This window comes from Myodes glareolus, chromosome 11, assembly GCF_982192425.1.
Source record: "Myodes glareolus chromosome 11, mMyoGla1.1, whole genome shotgun sequence".
Classification (NCBI taxonomy): domain Eukaryota; kingdom Metazoa; phylum Chordata; class Mammalia; order Rodentia; family Cricetidae; genus Myodes; species Myodes glareolus.
The window spans coordinates 13,888,997-13,907,054 of record NC_142036.1 but is presented as its reverse complement, the minus strand read 5'-3'; the positions used below and the strand labels follow the sequence as shown (position 1 = coordinate 13,907,054).

The 18,058-nt window shown below is 50.6% G+C and overlaps 1 protein-coding gene across 2 annotated transcripts; it reads left to right on the top strand.

Moving 5' to 3' along the window:
- The first annotated feature begins 7,095 nt into the window (after positions 1-7,095).
- On the top strand, positions 7,096-12,300 carry Tmem121 (transmembrane protein 121). 2 transcript variants are annotated; one of them, XM_085698040.2, is made up of 2 exons: positions 7,096-7,177; positions 9,218-12,300. In XM_085698040.2, exon 2 carries the CDS (start codon positions 9,401-9,403, stop codon positions 10,355-10,357), a length of 957 nt encoding a protein of 318 aa, XP_085554166.1. In that variant the 5' UTR covers positions 7,096-7,177; positions 9,218-9,400; the 3' UTR covers positions 10,358-12,300. The 2 variants fall into 2 exon arrangements, with proteins under 2 accessions (XP_085554166.1, XP_048287431.1); XM_048431474.3 differs by lacking the exon at positions 7,096-7,177 and adding an exon at positions 7,198-7,500.
- The last annotated feature ends 5,758 nt before the right edge of the window (positions 12,301-18,058 follow it).

Genomic DNA, 18,058 nt, shown 5'->3' with positions numbered 1-18,058 from the left:
CTCTGTGAGCTTAAGGCCTGTCTGGTCCACAGAGTAAATTCCAGGACAGCCAGGGCGATGTAGAGAGAGAGCCTGTCTCAACGAAAACAATAAAAACAACAACAACAACAACTCATCCCCTCAAAAATATAAAAAAACCCAGAAAAACTCAAACAAGCAAACAAACAATACTTCCAAGCCAAAACAACAACAAAAAGTTGATATAAGGCAGTTTGAAGAGATTCCATGTTTCCATAATTTTGATTCTTCCAACTTCTGAGCACATCTCTTCATTGATATTTCATGGGTCCTTAGATGGAGAATTTGTCTTGTTTGATAGGGTTTATTTATGCATATTTGATTTTAAGTGTTATTAACTCTCTTCCTCTCTTTGTCTCTGTCTTAACACTACGTTTGCTAAAGATTGCAGAAGCGTAACTGACTTCTGCATATTGACTGAGGATAAATGAGCTTACTAAACTCTCTTATTAATTCTAAAAACCTATCTTCAGTTGATTACATCACCTGCAAAACTAATAAATTTCATTTATAAAATTAAAAACATATTTTAAGTGTTTGGATGCTTGTGTACCACATCTGTGCAGTGTTTGTGGTGGTCAGAAAAGGATGTCAGAGTCCCTAGAACTGGAGATACAAGGCTTTTAGTCACTTTGTGGGTACTGGGAAATGAACCCTGGTCCTCTGTAAGAGCAGCGGTGATCTTAGCCACTGAGCCATCTCTCCAGCCCTGGATTGTTGCTGTTGCTGCTTCAGATTAACTTTTGTATGTACGCGTGTTTTCTCTGTAAGTATGAATGTGCACAATATGCAGGCCTGGTGCACATGGAGGTCAAAAGAACACATCAGCTCCCCCTCCCCCCAGAGCTGATGATGTACATGGAGGTCAGAAGAGCACATCAGTTCCCCTCCCCCAGAACTGGAATTATGGACTATTGTGAACTACAGCAAGTGTAGGTGCTGGGAACCAAACCCAGGTCATCTTTAAGAAGAGCATGATGGGACTGGAGAGGTGACTCAGAGGTTAACAGCACTGATTGTTCTTTCCGAGGTCCTGAGTTCAATTCCCAGCAACCATATGGTGGCTCACAACCATCTGTAATGAGATCTAGTGCCCTCTTCTGGGCTGCAGGCATACATGGAGACAGAACACTGTAAGCAAAAATAAATAAATAAATCTTAAAAAAAAAAAGAAGAGCATAATGGTGGTGTACACCTTTAATCCCAGTACTCGGGAGGCAGAGGCAGGCAGATCTCTGAGTTCAAGGCCAGCCTGGTCTACAGAGTGAGTTCTAGGATAGTTAGGGATGTACAAGAGGGACCCTGTCTCAAAAAACCAAACCAAAACCAAACCAAACAAACCCAACAAGTCCTCCTAACCATTGAGTCATCTCTTATGCCCCACCCTCTAGTTCATTTTTAAATATCTACTTCTTACGCATTACATGTTTCTTCCTATTTTCTAGTGTCTCAATACAACAATGAACAGAACAGTATGGGCATCTATCTACTTTTGGTTCAAAGAAGTATCTTCAACTGTTAGTTACTAAAACTGCTGTTTGTGTAGTTGGCTTTTTTGTTTTTTGTTTTTGTTTTGAGATCAGGTTTCTCTGTGTAGTCCTAGATGACCTGGAACTCACCCCTTTTTCCAGGACGGCCCATAAATCACAGAGCTCTGCCTGCCTCTGCCTCCTCAGTGCTAGGATTAAAGGTGTGCATCACCATCACCCGGTTTATACTGTGGGATGATCTTTCTGTACACTGTGAATATGCATTCCTCTCATTGGTTAATAATAAAAGCTGTTTGACCAATAGCCAAACAGGATAAAGTTAGGCAGAACAATCAAATTGAGAACTCAGATGAGGAGCGGCAGAGTCAGGAGATGCGAGCCAGCTGCCAGGGAGGCAAGATATGCTAGAGAACAGGTAAAGTCACAAAACCACGTGGCAAAATGTAGATTAATAGAAATGGGTTAATTTAAGCTATAAGAGCTAGTTAATAATAAGCCTGAGTTATATGCCAAACAGTTTGTAATTAATATAAGCTTTCATGTTATTATTTGGGACTGGGTGGTTTGTAAGTGCATTTTATTAGGTTACATCATTCTCTTCCATTCTCCTGGGAGCTTCTCTCTTATAAGTCTTGTGCAGTGATAAAATTTTATTAACTGTCTTTTCTGCTTCTATTGACATGATCATATTTCTCCTTGAATTTGTTAATGTGAAGAATTACATTTATTGGCTTTAGAAACTCGTAATGTCACTGGGTGGTGGTGCACACCTTTAATCCCAGTGCTTGGGAGGCAGAGGCAGGTGGAGCTCTGTGAGTTTGAGGCCAGCCTGGTCTACAGGATGAGTTCCAGGACAGGCTCCAAAGCCACAGAGAAACCCTGTCTCAAAAAAACAAACAAACAAACAAACAACAACAACAACAACAACAACAACAAAATCCTAACGTAAAGCATAATTTAAAATAAAAATCTTGCAGAAGTAGTTCAAATAGCTTCCACATGCACTCACCCAGTTTTTGACATATTTCCTCAGCATTCTGCCTTTATATACATATATAAATATATGCAACATGAGTAAATCATGTGTAATGTAAACCTGACTATTGTACACTGTAGAGATTTGTCGCTTGTATTGGTTTAATAAAATGTCTATTGGTCAGTAACCAGATAGGAAGTGTAGGTAGGGTAATCAGACTAGGAAAATTCTGGAAAGATGAAAGGCAGAGATGCAGTTGCAAACCAGACACAGAGGAAGCAAGATGAGAATGCCTTACTGAAAGGTACCAAACCAAGTGGCTAAACATAGATAAGAATTGTGGGTTAATTTAAGTTGTAAGAGCTAGTCAGTAATAAGCCTGAGCAATAGGCCAAACAGTTTATAATTAATATAAGCCTCTGTGTGTTTATTTGTTACTGAATGCCTGTGGGACCAGGTGGGACAGAAACTTCTGTCTACAGAATATAGATTTTCATATGAAAATATCTCTGCGTCATTTAAGAATTAGTTTGCAGAGCCCGATGGAACTTATAACTGGGCCTAGTTCCTGGGTACACTGAAATTGGAGGATCATTTGTACCCAGGAGTTCGAGATAATCAGTAACAGCCTGATCCTGTGTAGCTCACACTTTTTTTTATGATTTAGTGTGAAATAGTGTGTTATTGGAGACCGGCATTGTGATGTGCAGAAGCAATGCTTATCTTCCGGCTTAGGGTAATTCCTTACTGTGTATGTGTGTATATATATCCCTTACTTTTGATATATATATTTATTGAGCTCTACATTTTTCTCTGTTCTCCTCCTTGCCTCTCCCCTCCTCCCTTCAACCCTCCCCTCCCCCAAGGTCCCCATGCTCCCAATTTACTCAGGAGATCTTGTCTTTTTCTACTTTCTACTTCCTATGTAGATTAGATCTATGTAAGTCTCTCTTAGTGTCCTCACTGTTGTCTAAGTTCTCTGGGATTGTGGTTTGTAGATTGGCTTTCTTTGCTTTTTGTTTAAAAACCACCTGTGAGTGAGTACATGTGATGATTGTCTTTCTGTGTCTGGGTTACCTCAGTCAAAATAATGTTTTCTAGTTCCATCCATTTTCCTGCAAAATTCAAGCTGTCGTTATTTTTTTCTGCTGTGTAGTACTTCATTGTGTAAATGTACCACATTTTCTTTATCCATTCTTTGATCGAGGGGCATTTAGGTTGTTTCCAGGTTCTGGCTATGACAAACAAACTGCTGTGAACATAGTTGAGCTCATGTCCTTGTGGCACGGTTGAGCATCCTTTGGATATATACCCAAAAGTGGTATTACTGGGTCTTGAGGAAGGTTGTTTCCTCATTTTCTGAGAAATCGCCACGCTGACAGAGGAGACAGACGCTGTGAGTTTGAGGCCAGCCTGGTTTATAGAGTGAGTTCCAGGACAGCCAGGACTATACACAGAGAAACCCTGTCTTGAAAAACAAAACAAAACAAAACAAAGCCCCCCAAATTCAGATGATCCTCTCTTTTCAATGAGATCAAATCCAAATCCTGATACATGTGTCACGAGTTGAAAACTGTGTGTGCTGACCTAGTAGTGCCACAGCCAGCAGCGCAGTGCACTGTAGACTCGATGCAGACCCTGATGCCCGCAGCGACTGCAGTTCCGAGCTGCCCAGCGTGGGGCAGAGTCATAGGCATCTGAAGTATGGTTCCTGTGAACACGTATCAATTTCTCACCACCATAAAGCTGAAAAAAAAAAAAAAGGCTGCAAGCCAAGTGAGCATGAGAATTCCTTGTTTCCGTTGAAGTCTTTTGTCAGATACATGATTTGCAAATACGTTCTCTCTCACTGTCTCGGTTCTTTTTCAGAAGGGTGGATCTCAGCCTGGCCTTGAACTGAAGCTTCCTGTGCATCCCTCTCCTGAGTGGGGAGATTATAGGCATGCATTACCATTCTTCATTTTTTAATTCTCTCTCTCTCTCTCTCTCTCTCTCTCTCTCTCTCTCTCCCTCTTTGTTTGTTTGTTTGTTTGTTTTTGTCCCTCTGTGTAGCTCTTGTTGTCCTGGAACTCACTTGGCCCTGGCTGGCCTTGACCTCACAGAGATCTCCTTGCTTCTGCCTCCCAAGTGCTGGGGTTAAAGGTGTGTGCCATCACCACCTGGCTGACCTTAGTAGTAACTTTTGGAGAGCAATGTCCCCCCTCTTTTGGTTCTGGTAGTTGACAGGGGATTTCACTAATGCTAAAGTCACTCTTGTTCACTTAGCCACACACACTTCCAGTTTAAACAGGTTGTAGATTTTTATGGAGTTCATTTGCATTTTTTTCTGTGAGTATTGAAGGATGAACCTGGGGCCTTGCCTGGGCCAGGCTATCTCTCTGCCTCAAGTTTTACCCAGATCCCTGTTTACCTTTGATGAATGGTGCTTTCGTTTCATATCTAAGAATCTATTTATTTTTGCCCCAGCTTGTGTAAGGCTTTTCTTTTGATTTTTAACTTCTGAAAGTTTCCCAGCTTTGCGTTTACATTAGGGGCCTATGTGCATTTTGAGTTAATTTTCCTTGTGCTGTAAGAGACTGGCCTTGAGCCCTGAGCGCACACTGTCCTCCTGCTCCATCCAGTCCTGAGTAGCTGGCTTTGACTTCCTCTTACTTCCGGATGACCCCGTGAAGATTTCTGGGTTTACTTGTGTGGAGTCGCTGTGGGTCAGAAATTGTATTGATTTCTCACTGTGGCTGTAACAAACCACTTGAAGCAACACTTGGGTGTGGACTTGGGTATGGTATAGGCCCAAGCCTCGGCAGGCTAGAGTCAAGGCTGCTTCTTTCTGAGGCCGTGTAAGAGTCCATGTGCTGATGTAACCACCTTCTAGAGAAGTCCATGACGCTAGCCTCCTGGTCCCTTCTTCCTGCAGAGCTGCTGGTGAGGCCTCTTCACATCCCTCTGAGCTGATCCTCTAGCATTTTTCTCTTAAGGACCTTTGTAAGGACTGGACCACCCATGTGGTCCGGGGTGAGGTCTCTTTGTGGTCCTGACCACGAACACCCTTTGTAAGGACTGGGCCACCCATGTGGTCCGGGGTGAGGTCTCTTTGTGGTCCTGACCACGAACACCCTTTGTAAGGACTGGGCCACCCATGTGGTCCGGGGTGTTGTCTCTTTGTGGTCCTGACCACGAACGCAGCTGTGACTCAGTCCCTTTCCCCGCATTAGATCATCTGTCCGTAGGTTCAGGATGCTGGCATGGGCTGCAGAACACTGAGACAAGCTTACAGGTCTTAGGTGAGGGTCGGGTTAACTATGGCTAAGAGGAAGTAGGGGAGCGAAGGAGGAAGATAAAGACCAGACCGGACTGACACGGGCTGCCTCTCCCGCTCCTCCCAGTACCCCTCTCCCAACCTTGCTTGAGTCTGCTGGAGGAGGGGGTGGGGGGAGGTGCAATGTGTTGCTCCTGGGCCCAGGGCTGAACTGCTACCTCCTCTCTCCATGCTGGGTCTGGCCTGGCCTTGATTCCTGAGGCTGAGGAGATACATGTCATTCATTGCAAGATGTAGGGCCTCTTGCTGTGCGAGGGTGAGCTTTGGGGTCCCGTTGCACAGCCGAGGAATGAGTGAGTTGATTGCTATTAATACTCCTTATTACTACTCTTCCCTACTTTTCTCTACTGATGGGCATCTTGGAACTGCCCCCCTCCCTCCGCCCTGGGCCCTCCATGGCTTGCTATTCTAGCTTCCCAGGGCCGAGGGAGGTCCACGGATTAGTCACCAGAACAGAATTTGCCACTTACTCAGAGTTGGCCACCAATGTACCCAGTGTCTTGTTTAGGGTGCTGACAGGTGCTGAGGAAGCCCTGCTCCATCCCTTCTAGTCCCTTCAGCTCCCTTGTCCTCAATGCTTGCCAAAGGGAGACTGCAGCTCAGGGGATGGGGGGGGGGGCATGGGAAAGGGTAGGTAACCAGTAAGCCTCCCCGTTGTCCACATCTAGTGACAGGGTAGCCCTGCTATCAGCATAGCAGGTTAGGAATGGGGCACTCAGCGAGGACAGGACATGGAGATAGGTCAAGTCTGGCGCCAAGTTAGCTCTTTGATGCTCTCCCATCCTCCTACTGACTGAGAGTCTCACAGTTGGATTTCTCCCACAGGGTATACAACTATAGAGCTAAGATCTAGGCCCTGACAAGGGTGTCCTTGTGCGCTTCTGGTGAGGTCTGGCCAAGAGGCAATCAGCCCCGCCCCTACGTCTGGCCACCTCCGCGGGTCGGGGTCCAGCGGTCTGCCTGTTGTAGGTGAGCAGAATCACTTTAGTGACCCTCAGGGTCTGAGATTGAAGGGCTACGTAGGAATTTCAGGGTGTGAAGAGGAATGAGGAGACCTGTCTGACGATTTTTTTGCGTGTGTTGAGGCCAAGAGGATAGAGCACGGGGTCTGAAGTGGATGCCAGATTGTCTGGCCCCTTGTGCCACCTGTCATGGGCGCAGGAGCTGCGCAGAACTGTCGTCATGGCAACCCGTACTACGCAACGGCCCTAGGACCCGGGTCTTCTCTTGGCTAGGGTCTGAACGTCCCAGGGGCGCAAGGCGGGGCCTCGACCGGAGGCGGTGCCCGCGGCGGAGGGGCGGAGCGCAGCACCAAGCGCCTGGGCCCCGCGCTGAGGCTCGGCCGGGCCGGCCGGCGCGCTGCATCTGGCTGGCCCGGTAGGCGTGGGATGCGAACGGCGGGCAGCAGAGGCGGGCTGCTGGTCCGAGCGGGTCGGCAGAGCTGGGCGGTAGGCGGCGGCTGCAGAGGCAGCGGCCGCAGCAGCGGCTACCAGCTGGGCCTGTGCTATTCCCGCCCCCAGGCTGCAGGCCGTGGGATGGGCAGGGGCAGCTGCATGGCGGCGGAACCAGGCCCAGGCATCACTGGGGAAACCTTTAGTGGGGAAAGACAAACTGAGACGCAACCTGCTGGGAGCCGCTAGACCCTCCTCTCCGGAGTGGAGGAGGGAGGATCCTTCCTTGCCTCAGCCTCTCTTTTGGAGGTACCAAGCGAGTAGGGGGTCCACGAGGGAGAGGCAGGCATTTTAGAGCTTGGAGGCCCTGAATCTGTGTGTGATGTTTGAGCAGTGGGCAGGTTTGGTAGAGATGGACATTAGGGCCTAGCATGAGAGACCCAGGGCAGGTGGACCTGGGCTTGGTCCCTGGGAACATGGCTAGGACAGAGTGTGGGGGAGGGGACGACAGGCTTGGGTTCTGGCTTTCTGGAGGCCAGGGCACTCCTAGGGGTTGGGATTTGTCCTTTGCTAGTTTAAAGCCTTTTGCTCGTGGCGTTTGGCATTTGACAGTGACTGAGCAAAGGGGTGATGGCGTGAGAATGATGGGGAGAAAGAATTAGCCAGCAGAGACTACTTGGCCTGGACAATCGCTAAGAGGAAGGAAATTCTCAGTGGTAGCCAATGGAGTTCCAGGTGATCAGGAGTGGGGCCAGCCTGTGCCACCAGTGGGCGTGAAAATGGAGTGTGTACCTGAGAAACTGGAGTGTGTGGATCCTTGGGGTCCTGGTGTGGCAGATGACTCTCTAAACACTTTATTAAAGCTGTGATGTAGCTTTGAGAACCCAAGGGGTGAATAGAGGGGGACAAGAACTGAGAAGAGGAAGGGACCATGGACTGTGGTGGAATACATCACTGTCACGGGTGACAATAAATTTTATGTCTTTGTCTAGACAGGACAGTAAACAGAGTCCTCATGCCAGGTGTTGAGGAGGCTCGAGAGGAGAGCCTTGATTGGAAGTGACTTTTGCCTGGGTGGGTGAAGGCTGCCAGGAGTGTGAACAGGCCCAGATATCAGTACCCACAATCGGGGTACCACAGACAGGACAGCCAGTCTTAGGGACTTAGGAAGAGACAGTCTTGCCACAGCATTCCTGAGGTTGGCCCTGAAGGTGGAGGAGAGGCAGCAGCAGAAGCCCAGCAGAGGAACTGGAAGTGCAAGTGTGCTGATTCAGATAGAGGATACAGCAGGAGGTGTGGCCAGGAGAAGAGCGCTTCTCCAGAGGCTTCTCCGGAGCGAGGACTAGCGGTGGTGGGTCAGGGAAGACAATGATCTGCTTTGCCCTAGATAGCCTCAGGAAGGGGAGAGATTGAGCTGTGGATAGAGGAAAGAGGGGTGGTGGGGTACAAGGCAGTCGTAGGAAAGTACGAGGGACTTGGAGGGTGGGTATCTCAGGTTTTGAATGACGGTCCATCTAGGATTGAAAAACTTGCCCAGTCTCCAGGGTGGAATCTGGGTATCCAACACTCCTTGTGCGCCTAGTACAGCACAGCTACTTCAAAATGCCCAGAACCTTCCAAAGAAGTGGCCTAAAGCCGTCGGTCCGGGCGTTGTGGTCCAGGGTGTCAGAGCCAGGAGAGACGGAGGTTTGGGTCCAGCCACGACAAATCACCAGGGCTTTTAGAGTGGCGGCCGGTGAGGTGGGGGGGAACCACTTCCGTTCCATTTCCTTCCTGGCGGTGGCGGGAATGAGATCGGTCCTTCAGGTGGGGTTGCAGCGCCCTCTGGAGGCCCCGTTCCGGGGCTCCAGGTCTCGGGTGCTAGCAGCGGCGCGTGCGTGCGTCCAAGGAGGTCTCCTGCACCCGGCGTGGGGACAGCACCACACGCAGGAAACAGCCAGGCCTGGGAAGGCTGGCGTGCGCCCTGACAACCCTAGCCTCCGTGCCAGTCTGCCGCACAATCTGACTTGTATCTGGTCTTTCCCAGGTTCCGAACTCGCCGGCTGGGAGCCGCAGCACACTCCAGGCAGCTGGACAAACCCCCGCACCCGGATGCGCTGCGCCATGCCGGAGGGTTGAGCGTCGCGTTCGCTGCTCTCTGGGACACAGCAGGACCTCGTCCCGCTTTGTGTGGGGACTGCGCGCCAGGGCCGAGCCCGGGCCGCTGACCATGGTGCTGCCGCCTCCCGACCGGCGCCACGTGTGCCTGACCACGCTGGTGATCATGGGCAGTATGGCAGTCATGGACGCATACCTGGTGGAGCAGAATCAGGGCCCGCGCAAGATCGGCGTGTGCATAATTGTGTTGGTAGGCGATGTGTGCTTCCTGTTGGTGCTGCGCTACGTGGCCGTGTGGGTGGGTGCCGAGGTGCGCACGGCCAAGCGTGGCTACGCTATGATCCTCTGGTTCCTCTATATCTTCGTGCTGGAGATCAAACTCTATTTCATCTTTCAGAACTATAAGGCGGCGCGGCGTGGAGCGGCCGACCCGGTGGCTCGCAAGGCACTGACACTGCTGCTGTCAGTGTGCGTGCCGGGCCTGTTCTTGTTGCTTGTGGCACTAGATCGCATGGAGTATGTGCGTACCTTCCGAAAGCGCGAGGACCTTCGTGGCCGCCTTTTCTGGGTGGCTTTAGATTTGCTGGATCTGCTGGACATGCAGGCCAACCTCTGGGAGCCACCGCGCACCGGGCTGCCGCTGTGGGCCGAAGGCCTCACCTTTTTCTATTGCTACATGCTGCTGCTGGTGCTGCCCTGCGTGGCACTCAGCGAGGTCAGCATGCAAGGGGAGCACATTGCACCACAGAAGATGATGTTGTACCCGGTGCTCAGCCTCGCCACTGTCAACGTGGTGGCCGTGCTAGCCCGTGCCGCCAACATGGCACTCTTCCGAGATAGCCGAGTCTCAGCCATCTTCGTGGGCAAGAACGTGGTGGCACTGGCCACCAAGGCCTGCACGTTCCTTGAGTACCGTCGCCAGGTTCGCGACTTTCCACCACCTGCGCTTGCGCTTGAGCTGCAGCCACCTCCTTCCCAGCGCAACTCGGTGCCGCCGCCTCCACCACTGCATGGTCCTCCAGTGCGTCCTCACGGACCCTCACCCACTCGTGATGCGTTGGACACGTGACAGGGCCCCGTGGGCCGCACAGACGCTGGACTAGCTGCGCGCGGTTTGCATGGGATGGGATGGGGCAGGCTCCCATTAGGGACAGGTGCTGTGGGTACCTGTGCAGTGAGTGCCTGGGGTTCCGGGCGGGGCGTGTCTGCTTCTTCATCTCAGGAATCTCTCGGACCACGGACCCTCAGCTTCCACTCCACTGGCTCACCTCGATGCACAGGGCAGTTGGTGAGGCCTGGTCCCGAGTGGAGATAGATGCCTCAACCCCTGCTGGGCTGCCAGGGTGGGAAGGGAGGGCAATGTTCCAGGAGATCTGGACTTATGGTAGGGGCCCCTGGCTCGGAGTTTGGGGCCAGGGAGGCCTCTGTCATTTTAAAGACTTGTGTTTACAGTTTTGTACCCAAAGCCTGGCTGTTCTTCCTGTTTCACGAGTCCCCTGCCTAACAACTGGGCAGAGTGGCAAGGACTGGTGAGTGTTGGGTACCACTGGGCAGCCAGGTACTTCTGAAGCAAACAGGTATTTCTGGGGTCTCTTCAGGTGATTCTCAGTTGTTCCTGGGTGGGGTCCATTGTGGCCCTTTGTCAGAGACACTCTTCTCCCACCTCAGTGCACCTGCCCCTGTAGACTGCTCTCACTGAGGTATCCTGACCTCCCTCTCCCCTATCCCTCAGTCTCTACAGTTGTCCAGGCCTCATGTCCCTGGCCTTCCCAACTCAGGTTCAGAAGTGTCCTATACTTCTTCTCTTCCTGTACAAACTCTCTCTGCCTGTGGGTGACTTGGGCTCATGACTGCCAGTATCAAACGGGATCAGGTGCCAGCTTTGTTCCTAAGTTGAAGCTGCGTGCAGCCTCAGCCAGAAGAGCGGTCTGGCCTCATGTCACCCCAGCCTGGCCCTGCCCCAGACACTGGCCAGTCCCGCAGTGCCCTGACCAAGTGCACAGACCTTGACCGTCTGTCTGCCGGTGGTCTCTCCCTGACCTCCACCCTGAACCTGTGGTGACTGAATTCACTAGGCCTAGGACAGTCTCATTGTGGCATCTAGAGAGGGGTCTTCAGCGAGGGTGTTTGATGGTTACATATCTTTCAGGCCTGGCACCTGCAGCACAATGCAGACCCATGACCTGCCAGGCCCGTGTTCACTGCATTGCCCAGTGCTCATATGTGCATCCTTGTGATCCAGAGCAGGGGGTCTGCTGTCCAGTCTGACCTGTTGTAGAGGGGCATGGATCCAGCTGTGCATGGTAGGATACCTCCATCCCTGTGCCCACCTCTGGATGCACTGACTGTGCCCTCCTGCGCCCACCTCTGGATGTCCCTTCTCTACCCAGTTGCTTCTCTGAGTCTGGATTTTGAGAGTCACCTGTTTTGCAAGCGGCTGTCCTTGGAGACAGCTCTTCAGGGGCACAGGGAGGACCCATGGCTATACCCCTCACCTGGTGAAGTGTGGCCAGTTCCTCTCTTTTTGCCTTCCATACTGGGCCTTGTCCCCACCTCTGACTACATCCCCGCAGTGCCTGATGAGCACCCTGAAGACCTTGGCTCTGGGTTCCACACTCCCACGACACTGCAACCCACGTGCAAGCTTAGAGAGTGGAGGCCTACGGTATAGAGAGCGACCTGTAAGCACACATGGCCAGCCTGCAAGAGTTCCTCAGTTAGTGGGCAGACCCTGGCTGTCTTTGGCTCTGTGCCGTCTTGGATGGAGAGCACAATAGATGAGGCCCAAGAGGTGAGCTGTAAATCTGGGTGTCTGGGCTGTTGTCTGTGTCCTTCCCTTGCTGAAGCCAGAGCCATCCTGTCTGTCTGGTCTCTGTGTTTCCATTTACATCAACCTACATCTAGCTATCCTTTCCCTAACTTCTCGAGGTGGCTTGTGGAGGGGGTAGCTAGGGGTCCCCTTGTGCTCCTTAATTCATTCTTGGTTAATAAATCCTGGTGCTAGGTGACTGACCTTGACCCAAGAACCTCAGGGACTGGGTATGATGGGCACCTGGGAGAGGCATTGGGCAGAGCTAGTCCTTAGGACATGGGCCCTCAAACAGCAAGTGTCCCAGGGATGTAAGCTGTGGGTTATGTGATTAGAGCTGGGAAAGGGACCGTGTGAGGGGGGAATCGCTGTAGTCATGGGGCACCCACTGAACACTTCAGGTGAAGCGTTGGGTAAGGAAGCTGATGTCTGCAAAAGGGCAGGGAGGTGGGTAGTGAACAGACTTGGGGGCCACTCCCTGTGAGGTGAACTGGTGTGGAGGGCTCTTCCCCTCAGATGGGCTTTGGAGGAATGGAGGGTCAGGGTGTGCTCACTGTGAGGATCCTGAAGTGGGTTTAGTGCCTGTTTCAGAAGGGGATTCTGAGATTGTGTGAAATATAAGAAGTCACAGGTCAAAGGCTAAGCCTCCAGAGTACTTTAGACAAATGAACCAACCAGCAAAGGAGGCCCAAGGAGGGAGAAGACAGGAGGCTGGGCACTGGAGGGCACGGTTGCTGGAAGTTCCTGTGGGGTCTGGGGAGGGAAATGCTCCCTGAGAGCTTGGGCAAATGATTCAGGATGCAGACAGTGTGGACAGCCAGCTTTCAGCCCATTTGTGGGGGAGTGGGGGAAGAGAAATGGGCATCAAGGCTATGCCCAGGTGCTGTGTCCCTCTAAGGGACTGACCCATCCCTGATGTCATCAAGAGCATGTTCATCCTGTTCACCTCCTACCAGGCAAGGTCACGTGATGTTTCTAACTTATGTAGCAAGATTCACTTAATGGCCAGAGAATTCCCTGTCTGGATATATTAACCACCTATGCCCACGTCCCAGCATGGGACCTGCTGTGTGCTCAACTTGTACTGTTCCGGGAGACAGTGGCATTCGAGATCTGAGATCTTAACCAGAGTCCATACAGGTCTGCAGACCTGGAGCCTAAACTCATGGTGCTCAAGACTTGTTCCCACAGCCCAGGTGCTGAGAACTGGACTCCGGTCCTCTACAAGAGTAGCAAGTACACAGAACCCCCCCCCTTAGCTCTCCCAACTATTAATTTTGTTTTGTTTTTTCACTTTTGGTTTTCTGAGACAGGGTTTCTCTGTGTAGCCTTGGCTGTCCTGGAACTCACTCTGCAGACCAGGCTGGTCTAGGCTAGGCTTGAACTCACAGAAATCTGCCTACTTCTGTTTCTAAGTGATGGGATTAAAGGTGTGTGTCACCACCACCTGGTCGAACTATTAGGTTTTAAGATGAGAGTCTCATATTGTTGCGTAGATTGTCCCCAAACTTGTGGGCTCCAGTGACATTCCTGCCCCAGCCCCCTGAGCAGCTGAGAATATAGGTACCACCTTGTTGACTTGTACAGTTTGTTTGCTTGTTTATTGAGACAGGGTCTCACGTCTGCCAGGCTGGCCTTGGATTCACTTTGAAGGTGAGGACGGTGGCCTTGAACTCCCGATCCTCTGCCCCTACCTTCCCAGAGCTGGGATTATAGGCATAAACACCGTGCCCACCATGCTTTTTAAAAAAGCAGTGCTGTATGAAACCCAGACTTCATGCATGACAGGCAAGCACTCTACCAACTGAGCTAATCTTTAGCCCCATTAAAAAAAAAAGGTAGGGCTGGTGTTTTCTCCTTTCGGCAAAGCTGCAGACCAACCCTATCTAAGCCCTTTTCTGGCACAGGTGAGAGGGTTGTGTGCATTGGCTCTACCTTTCCCTAGCCAGGCTTCGGTAAGGGGCGAGGGCAGCGTTGAGGACTGTGTGCCAAGGCCTGGGCAAGCCTCGAAGACCTCAGTTCTGTCCATGCCACACTAGCTGGTGTCAGAGGAGGTGGGCTGTGGTGAGCTGTGTTGGGCAGCACCTGCCAGGTCCTTACTGCCTCCGTGGACTGGGCCAAGAGGAAACAATATCGTCAGGCTATGGTGTGCTGCCCGTTGAGCTGGGGGTGCTGATCTCGGGACCAGGAGACAATGTTTTCTCTACCACCATGACACTGTGGCAAGCTTTCAAAGTCAAGTCCCAGACACGACCAAGCATGGGAACAGAGCAAAAAGGTATAGATAGAGGCTCTCCTAGGAGCTAGTTCAGGCCTTGGGTCCCATTGGGTTCCAAGCTAGGGCTTCTGAGGAAGGAGGGGTGCTTAGGAATGCCCATTTGATCTTTGTTTATTGTGATACTATTTGGAGTGATGATGGGATCGAGCCAGGCTGTCCTTACCAGTTTGGTCCCAGCACAGGGGACAGCCTGGACCTGTGACTTCATCTTCCACTCCCAAGCACACTCACATCTGCTGTAGAACAGTGGCCTCAAAGCAATGAAACTGGCCGGGTGGTGGTGGCACACGCCGCCTTTAATCCCAGCACTCAGCAGAGGCAGGCGGATCTGTATGGATCTGAGGCCAGCCTGGTCTACAGAGTGAGTTCCAGGACAGGTTCCAAAGCTACAGAGAGAAACTCTGTTTCAAAGAAAACAAAAAACAAAAAGCAAATAAAACAATCCCCCACCCCACCCCCCCCCAAAAAAAAAAAGAAAGAAAGAAAAACGAAACTGTATTTCATCAAAATCAAGCCCACTTATCTTAATAGGTGAAACTTCCTGTGGTCAGATTCCTGAGAGCAAAGAAACTGAAAGATATCAACCAAGAGCGCCAGAAAACTCTACTCTTTCCTCATTCGGATGGCTTGCCCTGCCTCCTAGGAACTCCTTTGCTGATAGCCTAGGATAAAGTGAGGAGCAGGGACTACCCCCATGGTAAGACATGAGTAACTTCACTTGTGAAAACAAGAGAAGAAAATAAACGCAAAGGATTCCTCAACCAGAGGTGGGCAAGGAGGGCTATCCTCCTTGGCTCAGTCTGAGTGGGGCAGGTATGTGCCAAGCCTGCAGGTATATGGGATGTTCCTGGTGCTGGACCCATCAAGATGCATGGGCTTTGGATGGGTGAAGAAAGAGAACAGTGGGTCATTGGGGAGGAACACGGCAGACTGCAGGAGGGAGGCAAAGGCTAGGACTCCTCAGGAGTGAGGAGGCCTGGTCAGGAGCGGCCTTACAGGGCTGTCTTAGTAGGTCATTATTGCCCTGATTAAACACCGTGACCAAAGCAACCTGGGGAGGAAGAGGTTTATTAGGCTTGCTCATCATTGTTCATCACTGAAGGAATTCAGGGCAGGAACCTGGAGGCAGGAGCTGATGCAGAGGCCATGGAGGATCCTGCTTACTGACTTATCTTCATGACTTGCTCAGCCTGCTTTCTTACAGAACCAGGACCACCAACCCAGGGATGGCACCCCTCACAATGGGCTGGTCCTTCCATGATCAATCACTTAGAAAATGCCCTACAGGCTTGCCTATAGCCTGATCTTATGAAGATATTTTCTTAATTGAAAATAAGATAATTTTAACTTGTGTCAAGTTGAGATAAAACTAGCCAGCACAAGGGCCCAGAAACCACCTCCTCCATGTGATAGTCTCCAGTTTTCTTGAGATTCCCCCGGTGTCATGGTTGATTTGAGTGAACTCTCTGCTTTCGTGAGCTGGGATTGGCATGGTTGATCCACTGGGACAGAAACTCAGGGCAACTGTACAGCTTGACAGTCTGTGTCCTTCCTAAATCTGTGTTGACCCTTAAACCCAAAGCGACCTAGTTGAGGGGTCTGCCCTAAAAAGGGTTTGAAGTGCGGAGTTCACCGTTGCTCTCTGACCCAGAGGGAGAATGCTGCAGGCGCCATCTTGGCAGCAGAGGTCAACTCTCACCGCACACAACTTGCTGTCATCTTGACCTTGGGCCTCCAGCTTTTAGAGAGTGGTAAGCTTTGTGTTGATAAATCCCCCAGCCTGGAGCATGTTGTGACACAGTGCAGGTGGTCACAGGGAGTATGTGCTTCAGCTAGTGGAGCTCATTTCTCTGCTGCAAGCCTGGCAGGTGGTCCAGGCTGCCACTTCTTCTGGACCCAAGGCCCTCCTGTCCATACCATTTTCCTTGGTGTGAGTTGTGCTTTTAGGACTCCAGCTGCTTCCTTAGGTTGTAGCCAGAGAGAAGGCCGGAGAGGTCGAAAGAGATCCTGGTAGGATTTCTTTGTGAGGTGCTTGGAGGCTGGCTTTAGACACGTGCTCACACATCCTTACACACATGCTCACACACGCTCACACATGCCCACTCTCCTGTGCCAGGCAGGAGGCTGGCTTTAGACACGTGCTAATACACATGCTCACACACGCTCACACATGCCCACCCTCCCATGCCAGGCAGGAGGCTGGCTTTAGACATGTGCTTACACATATCCACACATGCTCACACATGCTCAACACACGCCCACTCTCCTGTGCTAGGCAGGTTTTCTTCACAGACAGATCTCAGAAACAGTGTAAGGTAGAGAAGATTTATTTTGTCTCATAGGTTCAGAGGTTTTAGTCTATAGCTGGCTCCATTGTTTTGGGCCTGAGGGAAGATAATGTTACGATGCAGGAGTGTGTGGTGGAGGAGATTAAACACTTCGTGGCAGCCAGGCAGGTGTGTGTGGACGGAGACCCCTTCAAAGACCTACTTCCTTCAAATGGGCTCCTCCTCCCAGTGTCTACTACTTCTAATGATACTACCAAATTGTAAGTCTTTCATCTATGAGGTCAGAGCCCTCAGGAGTCAGTCACTTCCCAAAGCCCATCAGTGGCCAACCACGCTGTTCCCCTTGATCCTCTGTAGGACATTTCCCTTTCAAACCATATTATCTGTTGTTCAGAACTTAGATGTGTGCTCCCCTCAGGGAAAGAGTTTGCTTTTTGTGTGCCCTGAGACCAGGAGTAGCAAAGGAAGGGGCTGTCCTGCTTTTGGAAGCATAGGCTGCTGTGCCCTGCTAACTTGGTCTTTTCAGCCATCACTTGGACTAGTGTTCTCAGTGATGTGGGCATCTCCGCTCTCAGGCCCTCACCCGTGCCTGGCCTTGGCAGAGGCCAGTGGCTGCCAGCCAAGCTCTGCAGTCTGGATTCATCATCCTTTCCCTGACTATTTGTGGGGCTGAGTGGCTCACTCTTTTTTGGGAATATCCCTTTCCGTGGATTCCTTTCCAATTCTGTTTTCCTACTCCATTATTTTATTATTATTATTATTATTATTATTATTATTGCTATTATTCCCCCTTTTTGTTTTTGTTTTGAGACAACGTTTCTCTGTGTTTCCTTGACTGTCCTGGGACTTACTCTGTAGAGCAGGCTGGCCTTGAACCCATAGAGATCCGCCTGTCTCTGCCTCCCAAGTGCTGGAATTAACGGTGTGTGCCACCACCGTCTGGCTCATTACTGTTTTGTAGGGTTTGAAGGAACCCTGTCTGTATTCTGCCACAGTTTTATTTTCTTTAAATGGATTTTTTTTTGCTGTTATTTTGAGGCAGGATCTTGCTGTTTATCGCTGTAAGCTCGGCTCGCAGGTTCTCCTGCTTCAGCTGTACCATGCTAGGGTTACAGGGCTCAGATTTGTCACCACTCCTTGCTTAAATGGGTCTTAGTAAAGGCCTAGAGTCACAGTCATTCTTGGGACTGTGGTGGGGAAGTTGCTTCACATATTTAATGTGCTACTTTTTATAACGTAACAGACTCTCGCCACCCAAAACAAGAGTTGACTCTGTGGGAACAGGCCCCTCCCACTCTGCTCACTGACACCCTGAGCCTTCAGCCATGTTTCTTAGGATTTCTTTCTATACAATTTACTTACATATTTGTTTTTATTTTTTAAATGATTTACCTA